This window comes from Geosmithia morbida (assembly GCF_012550715.1).
Source record: "Geosmithia morbida isolate 1262 chromosome Unknown scaffold_3, whole genome shotgun sequence".
Lineage (NCBI taxonomy): Eukaryota > Fungi > Ascomycota > Sordariomycetes > Hypocreales > Bionectriaceae > Geosmithia > Geosmithia morbida.
Genome location: NW_023336190.1, coordinates 418,835 through 441,387, shown reverse-complemented (window position 1 = coordinate 441,387; position 22,553 = coordinate 418,835). Strand labels below are relative to the sequence as shown.

Below are 22,553 nucleotides of genomic sequence, written 5' to 3'. Positions count from 1 at the left end.
GATCATAGAGGATACTCACCTCACCTCTGAAATCCCGCCCTCCCCAACCCTACCAGCATCGCCGAACCTGCCCATTCCTCGTCCGACGTCCGAGCTCAGTAGACAACAAGACCTACTACCACCGACCCTTGGGGGGCTAGCAACGAACGACCTCTTGATCTTTCCTCTTCTCCCGTCAAACCTCCAGACAGAAAAAAAAACAAAAACAACTCCACAACAACAACGACGACAACAATGTCTCTCTTTGGGCAGTCAAAGCCCTTAGGAGGCAATCTGTTCGGGGCAGCACAGACATCCTCCCAGCCTCAACAGCAGCAAGGAGGCTCCGGTCTGTTCGGACAATCTACCCAGCAGCCTCTACAGCAGCAGCAGCAGCAGCAGCAGCAGCAGCAGCAGCAGCAACCACAGATGGGTGCATCGTTCATGACGCAGACCCAGCCTACACAGCAGATGCCCGCTCTTTCTCAGTCTCAAGCCCAGCTCTCCAGCTCTCTATGGTCACCTGGAAAGGAGACGCCTCGTATGTTCTCCCGGCCTCGCTCCCCTCTGCGCTCTGCTTTGCCTAACCTCTGATGAAATGCCAGACCAGAAACCGATACTGGACCAGGTCAAGCTCGTGACGGAGAAGTGGGACCCCGCCAACCCCAACTGCGCCTTCAAGCACTACTTCTACAACAAGGTGGACGAGTCGCACATCCCCTTCTACAAGCCGTCGGCGCACGAGGACCCGCGCGAGTGGGAGGAGGCCCTCCAGAACAAGCCGGCGCCGGGCTTCATGCCGGTGCTCTGCTCAGGCTACGAGTCGCTGGCCGACCGGCTAAAGACGCAGATGCGCGCCATCTCCGAGTTCAACACGCGCCTGCACCAGGTCAACGGCAGCCTCGACGCCATCCTGCAGCGCCACGAGCTCGAGACCGAGGTACGCGCCCTCGCCGCCCGGAGGCGCGCCACCGCCCTGTCCGAGCGCTGCCTCTCGCTCGCCGCCCGCGTGCAGGTCCTCCGCAACAGGGGCTACGCCCTCTCCGGCGACGAGGACGACCTCTCCGGCAGGCTGCTCGGACTCGAGAGGGAGGCCCAGGACCCCGCCGTCGGCGCCAGGGAGGAGGAGCTCTGGAGCCGGCTCATCGTCCTGCGCGAGTACGCCGACCGCCTCAACAGGGAGAAGGACCGCCCCGCCGGTCAGGGCTCCGAGGGCCTGGACCCGGATACGGAGGCCAAGGCTAAAAAGGTTGGGCAACCCCCTCCCGTTTCCTCTCTTCCTCCTCTTCTACATCGTGCCTCTATGCTGACTTTCCTCTCACCAGGTTCTCGAAGATTATCAGAAGCAGCTGCTGCACCTCAAGAAGGAGGTCGAGCTTCTCGGAGACGACTATGCTCAGTGGGAAAGGGCCAGAGCCGCCCAGAGGTGATTGAGGCACGGGGTTATCAGGAGCGTGTACTTGGATGTAAACTATGCCTGGGGCGGTTCCCTTTTATCATTATTATCTGATATATGCTCTTTCTTCGCGCTCCTGTTTTCCGGCTGCATGGACATCATTTACGGGAAAGGGAACATGGGCTTTGTCGAGGGCATATGACAGAAGTGTGTTTCTCTGCAGGGGCGAACAAACATAGACATTCGGCACGTTTCACCTACCAAGTCCAAGATACTCCATATCGGACATGGCAGCGCATCTGACTCGTAGCCTTGTTCTTGTCTGAACAGACAGCCGCGGTCCTCCAATTCAGGTTGCTAGCTGCATTGTGACCCGCAAGTGATATTCTATCATACACGGAGCGTCTGGCTCCGGATATGTCTTGGTTGTTCGTGGTACAGTATTAAGAAGTACAGGTGATTTTCCATTTCCGTTGTTGTTTTGTTGTTCGACATTGTAAAACTTTCCGTTAAAGGGGTTTCGTCCGTCATTCGAGGCAGCAGGTATAGCTTCTTAGAAGATCTTGCTGACTAGGTCGATGGCAAAGGGAGCTGAAGGAGGGAAGGGAAGTATGTCAGCCAAGATGGAAGCTCGTGGCGCCGAAAAAAAAGGGGGGGGGGGGAAGGGGGGGAAGGAGTCGTGAAGAACAACTCACAGAGGTACAGCATAAAGGCTGTGGCGGCGACCTGCTGGATGGTAAAGGCAGCCTCGGCCTCGAGGGCGCGAATCTCCTGAGGAGACTGCTGGGGGGGCGCGACTGTCAAGGGTTTTTTCGTCAGCATCAAGAGGTCGCACATCGAGGGGGAAGAAGCGCGTCTGGACGGAAATCAAGATGGAAGCTTCATCCATAACTCACATCCTCCGAACATGTTGGGCGATCGAGAAGGGGTGGAGAAGGGGGTTAGTTGGGTGGGGGAGGTTGAGGTGAAGATGTGGTGATTTTTTCGGGTATGGTGTTTTGGTAGATTCGAGTTTCTCTCAGAGCGTTGTCGTCACAAAAGAGGCTCGGACAGAGGAAAACGTGGTACGTACCTGTGAGCAAAAGGGAGCGGAGATGGAAAAACTGATCGGAATGACGCGGGTGCAAGTTGTGGTGCGCTCATGTGGATTACATAATACGCTCTTATATTCTTACGTACGAGTACAGATTATATGAATCACTGTCGAGTACCGGTACGGGGTAGCACGGAGCAGCACGGAGTACGGAGAGTACTTACGGCTTACCTACATTGACAGAACAATCGCACAGATATTGACCCCCGTGCAGGAGAATGGAGTCGGTGGAGGACCCAGGCACATGACCGGATAGGAACGGGACCACACTCCGTATTCCATTCTCCGTATCCGCATTGGAGAGTGGGTGGATACTATATGCCAGTACACATGGTGATACTGTGTACAGATTACACACCTGAATACTCGTAGCATCGGCAGAGGGTTTTGCCTTCGGCTGCTAGGCTGCTGGCTAGAGCTGCTAGCAAGACTGTCAGTCGAGCTGCTAGCAAGACTGCTAGGAATATAGATCAATGACATGTAGTCGACCAAAGTAAGATGGGTCGTGAACTAGAGAGACGGACGATAATACTATCCACACTAGTAATGGTGATGATGATTGATGTGCTGACGGAGCCCGGATTCGTCACTATCAGGACAATACGAAGACGACTGATACTGGTAGCTACAGATACTATTAGTTAGTACGTATAGGTAAGTGTAGCCCCCCGTACTGTGCAATCGCAACGATAAATACATGAATAGATATCCCGTACCGTCGGCTCGGTAGCCGTCCGATAAGATTATCGCTTTTAGTTAGTGGCGTGAGTTTCTCACCGACGTGACAATGTCCAGGGTCCATTCCTTCTTGTCCCTCCAGGTCTTGTCCCTCCAGGTCCTCCTTTGCTTCCGATAAGGTACGTACCCTGACGTCTCTCTGCTCTGGGAAAAAAAAAAGAAGAAAAAAAAAAGAAGAAAAAAAAAAAAAAAGTGCACATGTATTCACCGACCGAAACCGCTACGGATAGTAGCCGAACAGTAGAACTCTCGGCTTGCTGTACCGCACTGCCGTCAAACCACCTTCCCCCCCTCCTTCTTCCTTTCTTCTCTCCTTCTTTTCCCGTCCCTCACTCCTCCTCCACCTCCTCTACGCCGAACCTTCCTCGTATGTAGATATTGGCCGTGGGAAGCTTGTTCTGCTTGACTGTCTTCTCACCCTTCTCGTGTGTGCAATTGCGTGGGCACGCACCGAGTCAATTGGCCTATACTGCTTCTTTTATCTTATTTTGTTCTGTTCTCTTCCATCTTTCCCGAATCGAACACAACGCAAGAGAGAGAGAGAGGAGGCACGCACGAAGAAGAAAGAAAAAAAAGAAAAGAACAATGGCTTCTCGATTGGCCAGCGTCCGAGGTCTCGCCCTCTCGTCGACATCATCGGTGACTCTGGGTGCCCGTGTAGGACGCTCGGCTGCTGCCGCTTCTGCTGTCGCCCGCGCACCCGTCGTCTCGCTGGTGAGCCGTCGTCATGTCCACGACGAGGCTGGTGGCAGCACGCCCGACCCTAGGGTCAAGGTGTACTGCGACGAGATGCGTGATATCCTCTTCAAGAACACTCCGCCCTGGGTCGACTTCCACACCAGGCACATCGGCCCCCGCGACAGCGACGTGGAGGAGATGCTCCGCGTCGTCGGTGCCGGCAGCGGGCTCGACGACCTCGTGGCCCAGGTGGTCCCCAAGGACGTCATCCAGCCCCCCACCGAGCGCATCGCCAGGGAGTCGTTCATGAGCGAGGAGCGTCTGCTGCCCGCTTTCACCTACCTGGTCGAGAAGAACAAGAAGATGGACTGGATGATTGGCCAGGGCTACTACCCCGTCCACACGCCCGCCGTCATCAAGCGCAACATCCTCGAGAGCCCGGCCTGGTACACCAGCTACACGCCCTACCAGGCCGAGATCAGCCAGGGTCGTCTGCAGTCGCTGCTCAACTACCAGACCATGGTCTCCGACCTGACCGGCCTGCCCGTCGCCAACGCCAGTCTGCTCGACGAGGGCACCGCCGGTGCCGAGGCCATGCTCATGTCCTACAACACCTTGCCCGGCTCGCGCCAGAAGAGGAAGGACAAGACGTATATTGTCTCCGACAAGGTCAACCCCACCACCGTTGGCGTCCTCGAGCACCGCGCCCAGGGCTTCGGCATCACCGTCAAGCAGATGGACCTGTCCTCCCCCGACGCCCCCGGCAAGCTCAAGGAGCTCGGTCAGGACCTCGTCGGTGCCATGGTCCAGTACCCCGACACCGACGGCAACGTCGACAACTTCCGCCCAATCGCCGACGCCGTCCACGAGCTCGGCGCCCAGCTCAGCGCCGCCACCGACCTGTCGGCCCTGACCATCCTCACCCCGCCCGGCGAGTGGGGCGCCGACATCGCCTTTGGCAACTCGCAGCGGTTCGGTGTCCCCCTCGGTGGTGGCGGCCCCCACGCCGCCTTCTTCGCCACCAAGGAGGCCAACAAGCGCAGGATCCCCGGTCGCCTGGTCGGCGTCACCAAGGACCGTCTGGGCCGCCCCGCCCTCCGTCTGGCCCTCCAGACGCGTGAGCAGCACATCCGCCGCGAGAAGGCCACCAGCAACGTCTGCACCGCCCAGGCGCTCCTGGCCAACATGGCCGCCATGTACGCCATCTACCACGGCCCCGCCCAGCTCCGCGCCAAGGCCCTCGAGAACCTCCGCGGCGCCCGCATGATCCAGAAGGCTGCCCTGTACTTTGGATACAAGGCTCCCGGATCGCCCCTGCAGCCCGAAGGCCTCGTCCTGTCCGATACCGTCACCCTCCAGGGTCTCGACGAGGCCCGCCGCCTGGCCCTCCTCAGCGACCTGAACTCGAGGGGCGTGGGCGTCAACTCCACAGAGAGGGGGACCATCTCCTTCTCCGTGTCGGAGAACCTGACCCCCGCCCTGTACAGGCGCATCGTCGGCTCCCTCCGGGCCCACGCCCCCAAGAACGAGAGCGCCTACTACCTGCAGACGGCCAAGAACTTCTGGCAGGAGGGCTACGCGCAGACGTCCGACGAGCTCCGCCGCTCCATCCCCGCCGAGGTCAAGCGCGAGTCCGAATACCTGACGCACCCGGTCTTCAACACGTATCACAGCGAGACGGAGATGCTCCGCTACATCCACCACCTGCAGTCCAAGGACCTGTCGCAGGTGCACTCGATGATCCCGCTCGGCTCGTGCACCATGAAGCTCAACGGCACCAGCCAGCTGGAGCTCATCACGGTCGACAAGAACGCCAACATGCACCCCCTGGCCGGCGACGCCTTCACCGAGGGCTACGCCGACGTCATCGCCTCTCTGTGCCAGCAGCTGTCGAGCCTCACCGGCATGGACGCCACGTCGATCCAGCCCAACTCCGGCGCCCAGGGCGAGTACGCCGGACTGCGCGTCATCCGCAAGTACCACGAGACGCGGGGCGACACGCAGCGCGACATCTGCCTGATCCCCGTCTCGGCCCACGGCACCAACCCCGCCTCGGCCGCCATGGCCGGCATGCGCACCGTCCCCATCAAGTGCATCGCCGACACGGGCAACCTCGACATCGAGGACCTCAAAGAGAAGTGCGCCAAGTACGCCGACCAGCTGGGCGCCATCATGATCACCTACCCGTCGACCTACGGCATCTTCGAGCCGGGCGTGCGCGAAGTATGCGACATCGTCCACCAGCACGGCGGCCAGGTCTACATGGACGGCGCCAACATGAACGCGCAGATCGGCCTCACCTCGCCCGGCGGCCTGGGCGCCGACGTCTGCCACCTGAACCTGCACAAGACGTTCTGCATCCCCCACGGCGGCGGCGGCCCGGGCGTCGGCCCCATCGCGGTCAAGAGCCATCTCCAGCCGATGCTGCAGGAGGCGACGCGGTACGTGACGAGCGCTAAGTTCGGCAGCGCCAGCATCCTGCCCATCAGCTGGGCGTACATCCGCCTGATGCGCGACGAGGGGCTCCTCAAGGCCACCAAGACGGCGCTCCTCAACGCCAACTACCTCCTCGCCCGCCTCAAGGACCACTACACGGTGGCCTACACCAACGCCCAGGGTCGGTGCGCCCACGAGTTCATCATCGACGCCCGGCCCTTTGGCAAGACGGCCGGCATCGAGGTGGCTGACATCGCCAAGCGACTCCAGGACTACGGCTTCCACTCGCCCACCATGAGCTGGCCCGTCCCGGGCACGCTGATGATCGAGCCCACCGAGTCTGAGAGCAAGGAGGAGCTCGACCGCTTCGCCGACGCCCTCATCAGCATCCGCCAAGAGATCCGCGAGATTGAGGAGGGCAAGCAGCCCCGCGAGGGCAACGTCCTCAAGATGGCGCCCCACCCGCAGATTGATCTCATCCGCGGCGACGGCGAGGGCAAGTGGGACCGTCCTTACTCTCGTGAGAAGGCGGCCTACCCGCTCCCGTACCTGATCGAGAAGAAGTTTTGGCCTACGGTTGGACGTGCGGATGATAGTGAGTTTCTCTCTTTTTTTCTCTTCTCTGTTCTCTTCATCAGCCCCCCCCCCCCTCTCCCAACAAGAACAACTGCTAACAATATTCAATAGCCTACGGTGACACTAACCTTTTCTGCACGTGCCCTCCCGTCGAGGACACTACATAAAAGGGGGACAACCAGACGTTATTTCTCACACACTTTCTCTCTTATATATCACTATTACTTGAATTTTTGTTTTGTTTTTGGATTCATGTTCAGGCGGATTAAACAAAAAAATTCGATTTTTAACAAATCGTTTTTAAGCTGGGCGTTTTTATTTTTGGCAGCTGTGGCCTCCCCTTCCTCCCCTTTGGAAGGGATGGCTACAATATAACATGACATGAAAATATTGTTTTTAACATTTATGCCAGAGAAGAGGAAGAGGATGAATAGAAATCAGGGTATGTCGGCATGATTAGGGTAGAATAGAGACCCTTGCATTGAGACTTTTGCGATTCATACAGCCGTACTTTCTCATGAAAATATCATGAGCAGAGGATGCAATTGATTCGTGCCATCCATGTGGTATTTTGTTATATATAAAAAAAAGCGCTCTTCTCGTTAAATTTGCTCTCTGAAAATCCCACTAAGCCTCGAACACAAGGGCAATACTATCATCACCAGCCGTGATTATCCTAGAGCCGGTCTCGCCCTGGACGAAGCCGAGGACGCCGCCCCCTTCACCGTCACCACGGTGACCCCTCCACTCCTTCAACAGGCCGGCGTTGTCGGTGCCGGCACCGGAGGAGGCGCCGGGGCCGGAGACGGCGCTGCCGCGCAGATCCCAGCGGCGGACGACACCGTCCATGCCGCAGCTGGTGAGGAGCCACGAGTCACGGACGAACTCGACCTTTACGACGGAGTGCTCCTCGTGGGCGCCGACGAGGTGCCTCCTGACGGCGAAGCGGCGGGTGGCGTCGTAGACACAGATGGAGCCGTCGACGGAGCCAGCGGCCAGCAGGACGGTCGGGGGGCTGGCGCTGGTCATGGAGATGGCGAGGGACTCGACGCTGTCGGACTGGGCCTGCAGGGAGGCGAGGATCTGCCCTCCCGCGGAGTCGGACGAGGCCTTGTTGCCGCGCTGGGCGCCGCGGGCCTGGGACCTGGACTGGGTCGGAGGGGTGAGGCGGGGGAGGGAGACGATCTTGATGACGCCGCCGGCGCCGCCGGCTGCGACGAAGCCGCCCTTGGGGTCGACGGCGACGGAGTACAGGCCGCCCGGGACCTCGAAGCGCTGGTCCTCGCCCGTCTGGGAGACGACCGTGGTGCCGCCGTCGCCGCCGGCGGTGAGACCCCTGGCGGCGGCCTGGCCCCACACGTCCCAGACGTACAGGCTGCTGTCCTCGGACACGGTGGCCAGGAGTTGGCCGTCGGGCGTCCAGCAGCCGGCCGTGCAGGGCATGGTGTGCAGGAAGTACGACTGCACGATCTGCAGCGGGTTGGCCTCGTCGGTCGGGTCGATGGTGTACACCCACACGGAGCCGTCGGACGCGCCGAGCGCGACGGTGTTGGGGTTGGCCGGCGACGGGCAGGCCTGCAGCCAGTTCACCTCGGGCACTTCCTCGGCCTCGCCGATGAGAGACACCTTCACGCCCTCGCCCGGCCGGACCTCCGTCCTCCAGGCGCGTATCCGCCCGTCCAGCCCGCCGCTGACGAGCACCTCGCCGTGCGGGAGCGTCCACGTCAGAGCGTTGATCGAGTCGGTGTGGCCCTCGATGGAGAAGAGGCTCTTGAGCTGGTGCTGCCCCTGAGCCGACCCGCCCGACGCCGACGCCGGGTCCGCCGCGTAGCTGGCCGGCAGCACCGGCCGCGACGGCGCCGAGGACGTGTCCACGATGAAGCCCGCGCCCGGGGCGTCCTCGTCCGACCCGGCCGCGCCTCCGACGGCCACGAGGGACGAGTGAATGGGGTGCTGCGCGATCGAGAAGAGAGAGTCCTGCGGCTCGTCGAAGTAGCCGATCGAGTCGTTGTGAAGCACGAGCTCTTCCTGGCCGCCGTTGCCGTCGTCGTCGTCGTCGTCGTCGCCGCCGCCGTCGCCGTCCTCCTCGGAGTCCATGGCTATGTCGTCGCCCTGCTCAATCTCCTCGGCTGCCTCGTCGGCCGCGAGCATATCGTCTAGATCTTCTTCTCGTCCGTTTTGGTGAGACATGGCTGCTTTCGTCTTTTTTCCCCCTGCGTCTCCGTTTAAGTGGTTTCCCCTTCCCTTTATTTTTTTTCTCCCCACCTTTTTGGTTATATTCAGTTCTGTTGGGTCGTGTTCTCCTCGGTGGTATGGAAGAAGGGGTAGATGGAAGTAGTATTATAACAAGAGGGGGAAAAAATTATAGAGGTGAAGGAGAGAAGAAAGAAGTGCTTGATAAGCAACTTTCTCGCCTCAGATTAGTAAATCTCTTGGAGTTCAGGAAAAGAAAAATCCAGATGGAGGGGCAGACTGCTTTTTCTTCTTCTGACTGCGGGGCAGTATTTTTCCCTTCCTTTTTATTTTACTCTGCCGCTGACTTTTTAATTAGTTTCGTCATGGGCCCTAGGCCCCACCAAATTCACTTGAACGGAGACAAGCCTGCCCATTAGACGATCTCGAACTGGGAAGATGGCATATCAGTACATTTTGTACTCTTCTTTCATTCATAAATGTGCTTCGTGGTACGGCCATTGGATCTAGCCCGTATGTGTAGAAGTGAGTTGCCGTCAGAGAAATCAGACTCGTACATGACTCCTGAGCGCCTCTCCCAGATGTAGACAAATCGCCCGCTTCATTCAGAGGAGAGGGACTCGTCAACATCAACATCCATCAATGACCTCGACCCAATTCCTCTCAGCCTCCTTCCTCCTCCAGCGCTCCGTAGCAGCCTCCTTGACGACGCGCTCCTCATCGCTGACCTCGGAAGCCTGTTCAGCCAATTCGCGAATCTGGTACTTGACACCAAAGACCAGCATCTTTTGCCATCCGGAATGCGCCTTGCAGCGTTTGCGCGTGCACATCCCGCGCGTCATACCATCATCGTCGTCATCTCCGACGCCGCCGCCGTCTTCGGTGGAATCAGCGTTGCTTTGGCCGGGTGGCGCCGGCGGGTTCCCGAGATGCTGGTCCCGGAACACAGTCTCACCCTCGGGACTCTTGACAAAGGCGGCAAAGGCGTCGCGGGCTGATATAGTGTCGAGACGGTCGTCGTAGCCGCAAATGTCGTCGCCTATGCGACCGGCGTCTATGGCGGCGCGGCGGCGCTTCTGCGCGAGCTCGATCAGCGTGATCATGTGGTCGCACAGGAGCATCTCCTGGGCGAGCTGGTAGCGGGAACTGGCGGAGCTGTCGAGGAAAGACCGCTCCTCTTCTGTCATGATTTGCAGCATGGGGTCTGCTCCACACACGGTCAGCACGGATCGCTCTCGAAACACGTCTGCCGTAGCTAGAGATGAAGACCAGAAGGAGAGAGAGCGACATACCATCTGCTGACCCCTCCGCCTTGTCGAGAAGCTGTGCGCCATCCTGAAAGGGCATCGTGGCCAGCCGCAGCATGCCGTCGGACCCGATGGTTGCGAGTCCACTGCTGAGCAGGGCCATGAACTCCTCCTGCGTCAGCTGATCCGTGAGGCCTGTCCTTGACCTGTCCCTGGGCATGCGCGCCAGGATATGCTCCCACCAGGCCTGGGTGTGCTCGTCTGAGCAGAAGACGCTCTGCTCGGTGCTCCCCGCGCTGCCACCCAGCGCTATGCGCGCCGGCTTCCTGCACGAGGGGAGCGAGCAGGTCTTCTTGTAGATGGTCGACACGCTCTCCGTCGTGCAGTTGGGGCAGACAAACTTCTCAATCAGAGACTCTCCTATGCTCTTGTCGAGGTTGATGCACTCCCCGTGAAACCAGTCCTCGCACCTCTCGCAGCAGATCATCCACCTGTGGTCGTCGGGACCTCGGCACAGACAGTACGGCCCATTGTCCGACTCGTCCGACCCGTCCTCCATCATCATGGCCTCGTCGCCGCCAGCAGCAGCACTGGCAGCACTCTTGGCTAGACGTTTGGCTTCCCTGGGACCACCCTTTTTGAGCCCCGGCACTGCTGTCGCTGCGGATGCTGATGATGATGATGCTGATGACGATGATGACTTGGGTTTCTTGCCCGCTGTCGATGCTGGCTTCTTGCCTGCCGGGGTGACGCTCTTCTTCTTGCTGCTGACGCCGTCAGTGGCAAATGTGGCGGACGGAGTCTTGCTGCTGCCGGAATTGGGTGGCTCGATAGGGGTAGTGGTGGTAGCGACTTCGCTCTTGATGAGGCGAGCTGGCTGCTCGCCGGCTGGTGACGAGCCCTCCATTGCCGCTTAAAGGAGCAGACCAGGTGAATTATGCCCTTATCCCGTACGTGAGATGAGCGATAGAGAGAGGGAGCGAGGGACCGGAAAAAAAAACACGAGGCTTCGAGGTTCATATAAGAGCAGACATCCACCCAGCAGTATTTCCTTGGCTTATGGGGTTTCCCTCTTGAAGACAGGTCTTCCCGATCTAAAAATGAATGATAGTTCAAGAGATGCCAATTGATATATTGAATTCATGACCCCAGTTTTGTAACATATAATGATGAGTTTCACCGACGCGTCTAATGAGAAAACGCGGATGTGCTGAGTCATACAACCACGGTAAATTTACGGCGGGTGGGTCTCAAGCCAGACAGAGCAGAGAGGGCGACGTTACGAACCAGGGAACTAAATCATACGTCGCCGATTTTTCCTCTTTCCCATCTTCTCGCTGTCCACCAACGACAAAACCCACCCGCCGACAACCATGTCGCAAGGTCTTGTCCCCCCGAGGACCGTGGCGAGCCTCGCTGCTCGCATGGTGGCGCCGGCCAGCCGACAATGCCAGCGGTGTTACTCTAGCAGCGCCATGCAGTCCAAGCAGATGCGGCCCACGGTCCCGCGCTCCCTGATGATGCAGCAGTCTAGACAGCCGCAGCCCATAATGCAGAGGAGGTCCAAATTCAAGACGGTCCAGCAGGCCAAGAGCCGCTACAGCACTGGTGTATGCTCGACTCCATCGCTCTCTCTTTCCTTCCATAGCTGGTTGTCTGCTGACCAAGTGCGTGTAGCCCTTTTCGTGGAAAGCAGGAGTTCTGTTTGTCTCGACTTGCGCCGGTCTGATGTGGTACTTTGAATTCGAAAAGGAGCGCATGCAGAAGAGGAGGATAGCGGAGGCGTCCAAGGGCGTGGGACGGCCCAAGGTCGGAGGACCGTTTGAGCTGATTGACCAGGATGGCAAGCCCTTTTCCAGCGAAAAGATGAAGGGCAGGTATTCTCTGGTACGCGCTCACCGTCATCCCCCACCCCCCCCTCACCCTTCTCATCCTATCTTCTTCCGACGGCAACTTGTCTCTGACCCCGATCACTCGCTAGGTTTACTTTGGCTTCACGCGCTGCCCCGACATCTGCCCCGAGGAACTCGACAAGATGGCCCGCATGCTCGACCTGGTGGAGGAGAAGATGCCGGCCAACACGCTCCTGCCCATCTTCGTCACCTGCGACCCGGCCCGAGACGACCCCAAGTCCCTCAAGAGCTACCTGGCCGAGTTCCACCCGTCCTTTGTCGGCCTCACCGGCACCTACGACCAGATCAAGGATCTGTGCAAGAAGTACCGCGTCTACTTCAGTACCCCGCAGAACGTCAAGCCGGGCCAAGACTACCTCGTCGACCACTCCATCTACTTTTACCTGATGGACCCCGATGGCGACTTTGTCGAGGCCCTCGGCAGGCAGCACTCCCCCGAGGAGGCTGCCAAGATCATAACCGGCCACATGCGGGAGTGGAGAGGAAGTGGCAGTAACAAGTTGGAATAGAGGGGTAGGCTGTATACATATCATGGAGAGAAGCAGATGAGGAGAGAGAGGAAGGGTGTGCGTGTGTGTACTGGTGGCTATATGTACGATGGCGAGCTTTTGTACCATACTCTCCCTTCACAGTGTATTACCAAAACATATTTCTGTACCTCACCATCTCTACCATTGACATGCATCTCGTCCCAATTGATTTATATATGTGAAATCTACGGAGTAACCGAGCGATTGATGTTTCCCACTGCTCTTTATGTATATATATATGTGTGTGTGTATATGTCTGTTTGCGTATGCTGTCACTCGGTTCTTGGAGCGACGTTGCGGAACGGCCCTGTATCAATCCGGACCGCTGAAGCGAGATTATCCGACGAGCAGGACAGAGGACCCTGGACCAATGTATGTTCATCGATTCATCTTGACCTCCGGTCACCACCCCACCCCCCTGCTCTCACAACCTCAAAACTTGCCATCTGTACATACACACATCTTCTTCCTCTTCGGAAACGGAGAAATGTACCGGTGAATCCGAACTGGACAGTTCCGAGTCAAGGGAAGCAACCATGATGTCTTCATCCAGGTTATTGGGTGGCACCGCCGCCGCCCAGCGATCGATACTCCGCGCACCGCGCTCAGCACAGCTATGGCACGGCAGCACCAATAACGCCTTGTCCAGGACGCGGTGCACGGCGCCCGCAGCGGTGCGTGGGTTCAAAACGACTCGGCTAGCCCTGTTCAAGAGCGATGCTGCCGATGACGATCCTGGTGACTACTTTGATTTTGCGTTTGTCAAGAGGGATCATACTGCCAAGGGGACTACTGATAAGCCTACGACGGCGACGGCGGCGACGACGACGACGACGACGTCACGTCTCGCTGCTCCCTCGGCGGCTCCATTCACGGCCGAGGCCAACAAGTTGGCAGAGAATTTTGGATTCTTGTTTGAGTGGGTTTCACCTCAATTAGCATCTTCCTTCCCCCCTCTCCCCCCTTTTTGAAAATCGCGTTTTTTTGAGGAAGGAACCCAAAAAAAAGCAATTAGCACTGCTGACATGCCTCCCAGCTGTGATGGCGTCTTACATAAAGGCAACCAAACCATCAGTGGAGCACAGGAGGCTCTCCGTCTGTGCCACGACCAGGCAACAAGGTATCTCTTCCTGACTAATGGAGGGGGCAATACTACCGAGGACCAAAAGGCCGTCAGCCTCAAGAAGAAGGTCGGCTTGAAGACGGGAGAGCTGGTGGACGGGAGGGTGATCCAGTCGCACACGCCGCTCAGCACATTCAAGGAGGAGAGTAAGCGGAATGATACTGTTTACGTCACCAGTTTGGATCCGAGCCGGGCGAGGGATATTGCCAATGCGTGAGCTCTCCTTTCTCCCTCCCCCTGGTTCCATCCCCCCTCCTTTACTCTCTCGATACTTGTGGCTGACTGAGCCGGAAAAACAAAAAACAAAGGTACGGCTTCAAAAACGTAGTCACAGCAGCAGACCTGATCCAACACTACCCGGACATTTTCCCCTTTGAACCCAAGATGATTGACGGGCACGCCGAGGCACAACCACTCCCTAACGGGACGAAGATCTGGCGGGGGGGTTCGCTGGACTTTGACGAGGCCGAGCTCGAGCGGGGCAACCACCTGAGGATAGACCACATCTTCGTCCTCAACGACCCACGCGACTGGGCTCTCGAGACGCAGATCATCCACGACCTCCTCATCTCACACAGGGGATACCTGGGTACCGTGTCCGAGTTCAACGGCGACCGCTCCTCGGACAACAACGGCTGGCAGCAAGACGGCCAGCCGCAGGTGTGGGTATCCAACCTCGACCTCCTCTGGAAGACGGAGAATCCCATCAGTCGCTTCGGCACGGGGGCCTTTGTCCACGCCCTCCGTGGGGTGTGGGCCGTCGCGTCGGGTGGTCGGGAGCTCCGGTTCAAGTATATGGGTAAGCCGTCGCAGATCACCTACGAGTACGCGCACGAGTGCCTGCTCCGCGGGACGGCAGCGGCCGCGCCCGGAGAGGAGAAGAAGGCCTTGCGTCGCGTCTACATGGTCGGGGATAACCCGGAGAGCGACGTTCGCGGCGCCCTGGAGTTTCACCCGCAGGACGGCACAGAGTATGTGCCCATCCTTGTGCGCACGGGGGTCTGGGAGGAGACGCAGGCTGAGCCGAAGCCCAGGGTCACGCCGGCTGTCATTGTGGACGATGTGCTCGATGCTATTGTCTGGGCCATGAGGCAGGAGGGTATCGACGTCGACAGGGAGATGGTCCTGCCGAATCGTCTGTCAAAGGATTGAGGGATTCAGATGGGACAGTATTGGTTGGATCATGATGGAGAGAGAGAGAGAGAGAAGGGAAGGTCTTGAATACGAATGAATCGGTGTCTTCGCATATGCAGAAAATAAAAATAAAAATCAGATAAAGTGGTTGATCCTCTTGCATGAATGCTCACCAATGATATACTATATACCGGTCATAAGAATCATGTGGTGTACAGACAGTGATGTGGGAGAGGATCGGCAGTGCATCTTTAATCTTTCACATGTGGATGTCGTCGTGACATTTGCTGTTTGGTATATTACATCGTACAACAATCCACGACCACGATACTCTGACCCCGACGCTGCCACTACAACGGGGTACTGCCAATTCTGTCCTGCCAATAGTTGCCGTCGATGAAGGGAGCTTTACTCGTAATATTGGTGCTATATGCACCCGATTGACTCCCTCGACGACCAAGAAACATGTGATTTTCCATGGGGCAGAGGTAGACGACTTGTGGGGGGGCGGAAAGAGGGTGTTGCATCATCCGTGTGTGCACCCGCATATTCCTCATACAGAAGAACTTGGCTGGTCAATCATGCACGATTTCATAGGCTGGCACATCGGACTATGACGCAGTGTAGTACCGTAGTATTACTCCTAATGGTGGTGATGCAGGAGTCCGAGTCGTGCGAGTTAGGAGCCAGGCATTCACTACTTACCATTACAGATTACAGATTACAGCTGTAGTAGTATCCGTACTATCCCCACTATTAGCAGTTAGGTGACAATATATTCCGTACGTACAGTAAAACGGAGCATTACAGGTAATGGTCCATAGGTACGGATTATTATATGTAGTGCTGAATACAGTTAGCACACCTGTAACACCGTAACAACCCCCCCGGGGTCCATCGCTATCAGCTGGCTTGTGCTCTGCGGGCAAGGTGAGGAGGGGCAAGTTGAGGAAAGAACACCCCGCCATCAAAAAGGGACTCTTTCCAACTTGTTTCCCTCCATATTACCTCAAGAGGTCAGAGCTAAAAAACAAAAAGCACATGACCGTCCATCCGTCTTATCTCTTCGCTACTTCTTTCCCAGCTCTGACGTCTTGTGGTTTTTTTTTTTTTTTTTGGGCTTCCATCTCTCTTGCTACATCGCCCCTCTACCTAGGATTCCTATAAACAGATATCTTACCACTCATCTCATCTCGCCCCAAGGGCCAGCTCAACATTGCTGTTCCGCCCCTCGAACCTCCTCTTCTCACCGCATCACATCCTCCTGTCCACCTTCCTACGCCATGCCTACCAGCGGCGCGGCTAGCAACGGCTCGGGCGTCGCCGAGCAGCAGCAGCAGCAGCATCAACCTCTCAGATCTGCTCTAAAAAACGAAGATGACGCCGACAAGGCTCTTTCTGCCAACGGCTCCTCCAAAGGTATGATATACACTTTGGCGTGCCCGTCCCCTTCCCCGTCTTTCACGTCTGCCACATGTGGCACCGTATATAGGCTTGAGACATACCTTGACCTCTCCAAGTTGAGAGAGTTCAGCTACCCGCGCATATGCACCAAACCGCTTTGTCTCTACGTGTCTCAAGGGGACAATTGCCATCCAATTCCATTCGCCCCACACGTCACATCCAACGTCACACCCAGATTATGACATGTTGGCTTACAGTTACCTTCTCCCCCTGCAGCCGTCCAGATCTCCGAACCTGCCACCGAGAGCTCGTTTGATGACGACGTATCCGTCAGACAGTTTCGTGCCGCTCACGGTCGCCGTCTGAGCGGCAAGCCATCGCCATCTCTGCGTCCCGCAGACGAACCGGGGTACCCCTCCCGCGAACACAGCCATCGCCAGCAGTACTACGGCGAAAAGCTGCTGGCCCAGGTCGGCGAGTGGCTCGAGTGGGAGAAGAAGAAGATTTCCAATCGCAAGAAGAAGTCTCGGCCGCATCCTACATCCGGCAGTTCCCAGCCACACGACCCACCCCCGACGTCGTCGGATTCCACCGCTCCCCCTCGCCGTCCCCGCTCCGACTCCCTCGACTCCCAGTCTAGCCACATCTCCTTGGAGAAGCTGCAGCAGATCCTCGAAGACTCGATGTCATCGATGGGTCTAGGATCTGCCGCCCATCTCTCTTCCAAGGTCTCACGCTCGCGACGAAAGCGCATGGGCTCCTTGCAGCGCGCCGCCTCGTCCGACACCGATTACCATGACGGCGACGCCATCGTCCCCGATTGCGACGTATGGCTCGACAACTCAAAGACGCTCGCCTATGCGGCCGGAACCCCATCCGACACCGGAGATGACGACCGCTCCCAGCGTGACTACGAGGCATGGGTAGCCTTCAAGAACGAGATCCTGCGCGCTGCCCATACCCTGAGGCTCAAGGGCTGGCGTCGTGTCCCCCTCGAGACCGGCGAGACCATGGACGTCCAGCGCCTCAGCGGCGCCCTCACCAACGCCGTCTACGTCCTCACACCGCCTGCCGATATCCCCCACCAGGAGGGGAAACCCCGCCCGCAAAAGGTTCTGCTGCGCATCTACGGCCCCCAGGTCGAGAACCTCATCGATCGCGAGAACGAGCTCAAGGTCTTGCAGCGCCTCGCGCGCAAGAAGATCGGCCCGCGCCTGCTGGGAACCTTCCGCAACGGCCGCTTCGAGCAGTTCTTCAACGCTTCGCCCCTCACCCCCAGCGACCTCCGTGACCCCGAAGTCTCCAGGCAGATTGCCAAGCGCATGAGGGAACTCCATCAAGGTATAGAATTGCTGCCGCAGGAGAGGGAGGCTGGCCCTTGTGTCTGGAAGAATTGGGACCAGTGGCTGGATAATGTCGGCAGCATCGTCCCGGCCCTGGACAAGCAGTTCGAAGCAGCTGCTGCTGACGGCAGCGGCCAACGCCGCGATTCGGCTACCAGTTCGTGGAAGGCCAACGGATACGTCTGCGGAGTGCCTTGGACGCAGTTCAAGGACGTTGTGCACCGGTACAGGGCCCACCTAGATAATTACTACAAGGACAGGGGAGGCCTCAACGAATCCCTCTTATTTGCCCACAACGATGTAAGACGACGGCTCCGTGCTCTCTCCCCCCCCCCTCTCTCTCTGTGTGTGTGTGTGTGCACATACAGACCGGCCAGTGTACTGACTATTCGGTGATGCAGACACAATACGGAAACATTCTCCGCTTCCAACCCGACGACGAAAAGTCGCCATTACTCCAGCCGGCTAACAAGCACAAGCAGCTCATAGTCATTGACTTCGAATACGCCGGCGCCAATATGCTCGGTCAGGAGTTTGCCAACCACTTCACTGAGTGGACCTACAACTACCACGACGTCAAGACACCCTGGGCTTGCACCCCGGCGGGGTACCCTACTCTGGAGGAGCAGCGCCGCTTCGTCAAGGCCTACATCGAACACCGCCCTCACTTCCACCCCACAGGCGGCTCCACGCCCCGACTGGCTCCCCAGGATAGCAACACCACCACCCCCGGCGCTGCCACGCCTGCCCAGCAACCGCAGCCGCCCCAGGTACAGCACACTACATCGAGCAGCTCCATCGTAGATTTCATGCTCGACTCGCGGGCCCCGCCCGGCGGGTGGGGTGCTGTCGAGAAGGCTGAGGAGGAGAAGACGGAGAAGGAGATCCGCCAGCTCCTAGACGAGACGAGGATGTGGAGGCCTGCCAACAGCGCCATGTGGGTTGCCTGGGGTGTCGTGCAGGCCAGGATTGACGAGGTGACGGACGACGACGACAAAGACGACGGCGAGGCTCCCACCGACGAGTTCGACTATCTCAGCTACGCGCAGGACAGGGCGGCCTTTTTCTGGGGTGACATGGTTCAGATGGGACTCGTCAAGCCTGAGGAGCTTCCCGAATCGCTGAGGGCGAAGCTCAAGATTGTGGATCACTAGTCATCTGGGGAGAGGTCATTGTATAGAAAGGAAAGTGATAGACAAACCTCTTGTTAGATGAATGGGGTTTTATCTTTATTTTTCTATTTCTGATACATGTCTTGTGTATATATGGAATGCTCTTTAATATATATACGCTTGTATGTACGTAGTCTTCCATTCCTGCTTAATGTATGTGTGGTTCTCTCTTGAACCTTTTTTTCTTTTTCTTCATTTTGTTTCCTATATATATATATATATGTTTGTTTGTTTATGCATCCAGCTTGAGGTGGTCGAGCATATCATCAATCTTTCCAAGCAAGACTTGATAGTTTATAGCGTCGGATTTGAACTCGTCGTCCTCTTCCTCTTCTCCATTGCCTTTGGCGGCCTTGTCGACCTTTTGTGGGGCAGTAGTGTCTGAGGCGATAGCAGCAGCAGAAGCGGCAACTTCACCCTCGGACCCAGGTTGGACAGCGGGGGTCTGACCATCCATGACGTCCTCGAGACCGGTATCTTCAAAGCGCAGACGGAACCTCTCGTCCAGGTAGTAGCGTATGTCGTCGAGCAGCTCGATGGTATCCGTCTCCTGGCGGGCTCGTAGGCGGGAGGCGCTCTCGCGGATGAGGTCGTGGAAGTCCTCATCGTCAATGTAGTCTTCGAGGCGGTAGGCCAGGTAGCGGGCCGAGAACTCCTCGAGGCGCTGGACTTGCAGGTCCCATGCTGCGTGGATGACGTCGTAGATGTTGACGGGCTCCACCTCCACCTTGGTGTGGTCGACGTCTGGGGAGGCACCGTTGCCCAGCGTGGACAGGGCGACGGCGGCTTTCGACTTGAGCGTGTCGAGGAAGAGCATGTCGGCGGCGTAGAGGAGGTCGAGGGCGTGGTCGAGGGTGATGCCGTCGGTGCTCTCGGTGTACAGGAACGCGAGGATGAGCTCGAGGATGTCGGGGGTGCAGTCGACCTTTACGACGCGCAGATCGTCGGACTGGCGAGACTCGAGGAAGTCGCCGGAGAACATGCGCTCAAAGTACTCGCTGCGGATGAGCATCGTCTTGTGCGCGGGGTACAGGACCGATTTGCGGGGGTGGTGGTGATTCCTAGACTCGTCGCTAGCACCGCTGACGTGCTGTGGGCCGACCGGGATGCCCTGCACGTTCTTCTTCTCCACTTCTTCTTCCTGCTGATTCTCGTAGCCGTCGTCGTCGTCGATGACGGGTTCGTCTGCCCGGAGGAGGACGTCGGCAAAGATGGAATTGTCCCTCTTCCACTTGACCTCCGGGACGCGGGCGGTGTCGACGACCATCTTGCGTCCCAGGACCTTGTCCCTGAAGAAGCTCTCCACCTGGGCCCTCGCCCTCTGCACCTCGTCCTGGTAGCGCTGACGGGCCAGACGACGGTCGTTGCCGGCCAGGATGGCCTCCCACAGCTGGCCGATCTCGAGCTGCTTGCTGATCTTGTCCAGGCCCCTGACTACGTCCTCCTCCGTCACGGCGCTGCCCGGTCCCACCAGGTCGCGCGGCAGATTGCCCAGGTACACGTAGCGCAGGGCGATGTGGAACGCCTCAACGGGGATGGAGGGTGACAGGTTCCACCTGGTCGTCTCGGGCTGCGCCGTGAGTTTCTTATAGAAATAGGGAGTGCGCGCGGCGAGGATGAACTTGTGTAGGTTGAACGAGTCGTTACCGGCTACTAGGGCGATGTCCGCCAGTGAGGAGGAGGAGGAGGAGGAGGAGGAGGAGGATGACGTACTGCCGTTGCCGTTGCTGTTGGTTAGGAGCGAAGATATGTGTGTCGACCAGTAGACGTAGGGGTCTGACGACTTGGAGAAGTCGTATTGGAGGAGGAGGTTGCGGATGCGGTCGTTCAGGGCGTTGTAGATGCACCGTTCGCCTTGGAAGGTGTTGCGCTCGGCGAGGGCACCTGGGTTGGATTCTTGTCAGGAATCATATTCTTCTTCTTCTTCTTTCTTCATGACCCCTCCCCCCCAACCCCCCTCTTCCTTCCTGCCTCCCGCTCTCTTCTTTCGTATTCAGGACCCCCCAGTTTGGTAGACAGCTTACCGCTCTCGAGGAGTAGTCGTACAAGCTCATAGTGACCGCAGAGGCTTGCCTGCCGTTTAGTTCCATCGTGTCAGCAGCCACTGCCACCAAATGTTGCCAGGCCTGGCGATCGGGGGAGAAGAGCAGAGTACAATGATGAGCGGCGTATAGTCGAAACGGTCCTTGCCGTTGATGTTGACACCCAGGTTGATGAGCTCCTGGCACTTTCTCAGATCCCCGTGGCGACAGGCAATCAGGAACTCGGCGAATTGTTCGCTCGTGTCCAATGGGTTCTCATCCTTTAGCTGGCCAGCCTTGATCATTATACTCTCCTGCGCCAGAGCGCCCTCCAGCTGATGTTTGGTGAGAACCATGATGGCCGTCTTCAATCTTTGGGAGGCCCGTCCGGTGGGTGATGGAGTAGAGGTGGCGACGGCCAAGGCGGGGTTCCGGACCACAAAAGAGCCTCGCCTGGGTTATATACGCAGTCGCCGCCGGGACAAGGAAGGACGATGAAGAAAAAAAGAGAGAAAAAAAAGAGGAGGGAAGAGAAGAGGATTTATCCACAAGATGTGATACACAACGAATTCTATGCTACGGAAGTGCACATCACAGCACAATGATCAGCAAAGACCATTGTGGAAGACGACGTCAGAACAGAAAGAAAAAAAAAGGGTATCTAGCCTTATCACTGATGATGCAAGGCAAAGAAGCGCTGTCCCGTGGCGTCGGTGGGTCCTGTCTCTCTTTTCCTTCTTTCCTTTCCCTCTCTCCATTTCTTGCCTTTGGCTTGCTTTTGCTTGCTTTCGCTTGCTTTTGCTTGGGTTATGTGACAAGCCTGCCCCACGTTGAAAACGGTCAACGGACCGGGGGGGGGGGTTCTTTATCGATAAGGCAATGAACAAGTCATCCCGACTCGGTGTCGGGAAATAAAAATGGGGCGATTCTCCTTCTGCGTGCACAACGAGGATCCCTTTCATCTCCATGGCAACAGTCTCACAGGTGGAGATTTGTTTACTTTCAAAGTACCTGCTAGCCTCTCGCCTTTAGCCAGGGCAACGGGCCGCAACGTGAATGAGCTGTTGTTCTTTTAGGACATCCTGCCTGACCGGGGGTTCTTCTTCTTGGCTGGGTTTCGGCTTGGTTACAACGACACACGCACACCAGCGGAGTATTAGCAGACAAGGTCCAAAGGTGAGTGAGTCCAGGCCAATAGAAGATACATGGGTCCTTGCATTCTACTCCATAATCCATAATATCCTTCTCCTCCTTCTTCTTCTTCTTCCCCTTCTCTCCTCTTCCTTTGCTACCAACTTTCTTTCTTGCAATCACTGCAGAATCAACCCCCTTCCCGCTCATCCGCCGCTCGACTAACCCAGCAGGTCAATATACCAAACATCACGATCACAAGGACCTTCACTCCTCTCTCTTGCTACGGACAGGGTCTACGAGAACGACTTCTCCCTCCTCCTTTCCTCCTTTCCTTCTTCTCTATCGTTCGAACCTGCGGCACTGCCCGGAATTGCGCGTACCGACAGCGGCTTCAAATTACTCTTCCACGCTCTCTCGCTCTCTTTACGATATCCCCTCCCTCC

General features: G+C 57.5%; 9 protein-coding genes across 9 annotated transcripts; 5 read left to right on the top strand and 4 right to left on the bottom strand.

Annotated features, from left to right (window-relative positions):
* Window positions 1-234: 234 nt before the first annotated feature.
* Window positions 235-1,409, top strand: GMORB2_5080 (nuclear pore complex protein Nup54; the record flags this gene model as incomplete). Its single annotated transcript, XM_035467054.1, has 3 exons — window positions 235-520; window positions 585-1,228; window positions 1,305-1,409. The coding sequence occupies 3 exons, from the start codon at window positions 235-237 to the stop codon at window positions 1,407-1,409; spliced, it is 1,035 nt and encodes a 344-aa protein (XP_035323066.1).
* A 519-nt stretch (window positions 1,410-1,928) lies between these two features.
* On the bottom strand, window positions 1,929-2,284 carry GMORB2_5079 (Mitochondrial import receptor subunit or translocase; the record flags this gene model as incomplete). Its single annotated transcript, XM_035467053.1, has 3 exons — window positions 1,929-1,966; window positions 2,071-2,172; window positions 2,272-2,284. The coding sequence occupies 3 exons, from the start codon at window positions 2,282-2,284 to the stop codon at window positions 1,929-1,931; spliced, it is 153 nt and encodes a 50-aa protein (XP_035323065.1).
* Window positions 2,285-3,791: 1,507 nt separating this feature from the next.
* GMORB2_5078 (glycine dehydrogenase) lies at window positions 3,792-7,063 on the top strand (the record flags this gene model as incomplete). Its single annotated transcript, XM_035467052.1, has 2 exons — window positions 3,792-6,915; window positions 7,008-7,063. 2 exons carry the CDS (start codon window positions 3,792-3,794, stop codon window positions 7,061-7,063), a joined length of 3,180 nt encoding a protein of 1,059 aa, XP_035323064.1.
* Window positions 7,064-7,523: 460 nt separating this feature from the next.
* GMORB2_5077 (ribosome assembly protein SQT1) lies at window positions 7,524-9,086 on the bottom strand (the record flags this gene model as incomplete). Its single annotated transcript, XM_035467051.1, has 1 exon — window positions 7,524-9,086. The coding sequence occupies one exon, from the start codon at window positions 9,084-9,086 to the stop codon at window positions 7,524-7,526; it is 1,563 nt and encodes a 520-aa protein (XP_035323063.1).
* A 632-nt stretch (window positions 9,087-9,718) lies between these two features.
* Window positions 9,719-11,243, bottom strand: GMORB2_5076 (COMPASS component SPP1; the record flags this gene model as incomplete). Its single annotated transcript, XM_035467050.1, has 3 exons — window positions 9,719-10,293; window positions 10,382-10,926; window positions 11,134-11,243. The coding sequence occupies 3 exons, from the start codon at window positions 11,241-11,243 to the stop codon at window positions 9,719-9,721; spliced, it is 1,230 nt and encodes a 409-aa protein (XP_035323062.1).
* Window positions 11,244-11,709: 466 nt separating this feature from the next.
* Window positions 11,710-12,758, top strand: GMORB2_5075 (protein SCO1; the record flags this gene model as incomplete). The annotated part of the gene is made up of 3 exons (XM_035467049.1): window positions 11,710-11,946; window positions 12,014-12,223; window positions 12,318-12,758. The coding sequence occupies 3 exons, from the start codon at window positions 11,710-11,712 to the stop codon at window positions 12,756-12,758; spliced, it is 888 nt and encodes a 295-aa protein (XP_035323061.1).
* Window positions 12,759-13,318: 560 nt separating this feature from the next.
* Window positions 13,319-15,054, top strand: GMORB2_5074 (Phosphatidyl synthase; the record flags this gene model as incomplete). The annotated part of the gene is made up of 3 exons (XM_035467048.1): window positions 13,319-13,698; window positions 13,816-14,115; window positions 14,211-15,054. 3 exons carry the CDS (start codon window positions 13,319-13,321, stop codon window positions 15,052-15,054), a joined length of 1,524 nt encoding a protein of 507 aa, XP_035323060.1.
* Window positions 15,055-16,319: 1,265 nt separating this feature from the next.
* GMORB2_5073 (choline kinase) lies at window positions 16,320-18,937 on the top strand (the record flags this gene model as incomplete). Its single annotated transcript, XM_035467047.1, has 3 exons — window positions 16,320-16,455; window positions 16,717-18,083; window positions 18,185-18,937. The coding sequence occupies 3 exons, from the start codon at window positions 16,320-16,322 to the stop codon at window positions 18,935-18,937; spliced, it is 2,256 nt and encodes a 751-aa protein (XP_035323059.1).
* Window positions 18,938-19,187: 250 nt separating this feature from the next.
* On the bottom strand, window positions 19,188-21,332 carry GMORB2_5072 (to ankyrin repeat and BTB POZ domain protein; the record flags this gene model as incomplete). Its single annotated transcript, XM_035467046.1, has 3 exons — window positions 19,188-20,839; window positions 20,980-21,028; window positions 21,111-21,332. The coding sequence occupies 3 exons, from the start codon at window positions 21,330-21,332 to the stop codon at window positions 19,188-19,190; spliced, it is 1,923 nt and encodes a 640-aa protein (XP_035323058.1).
* Between the last annotated feature and the right edge of the window lie 1,221 nt (window positions 21,333-22,553).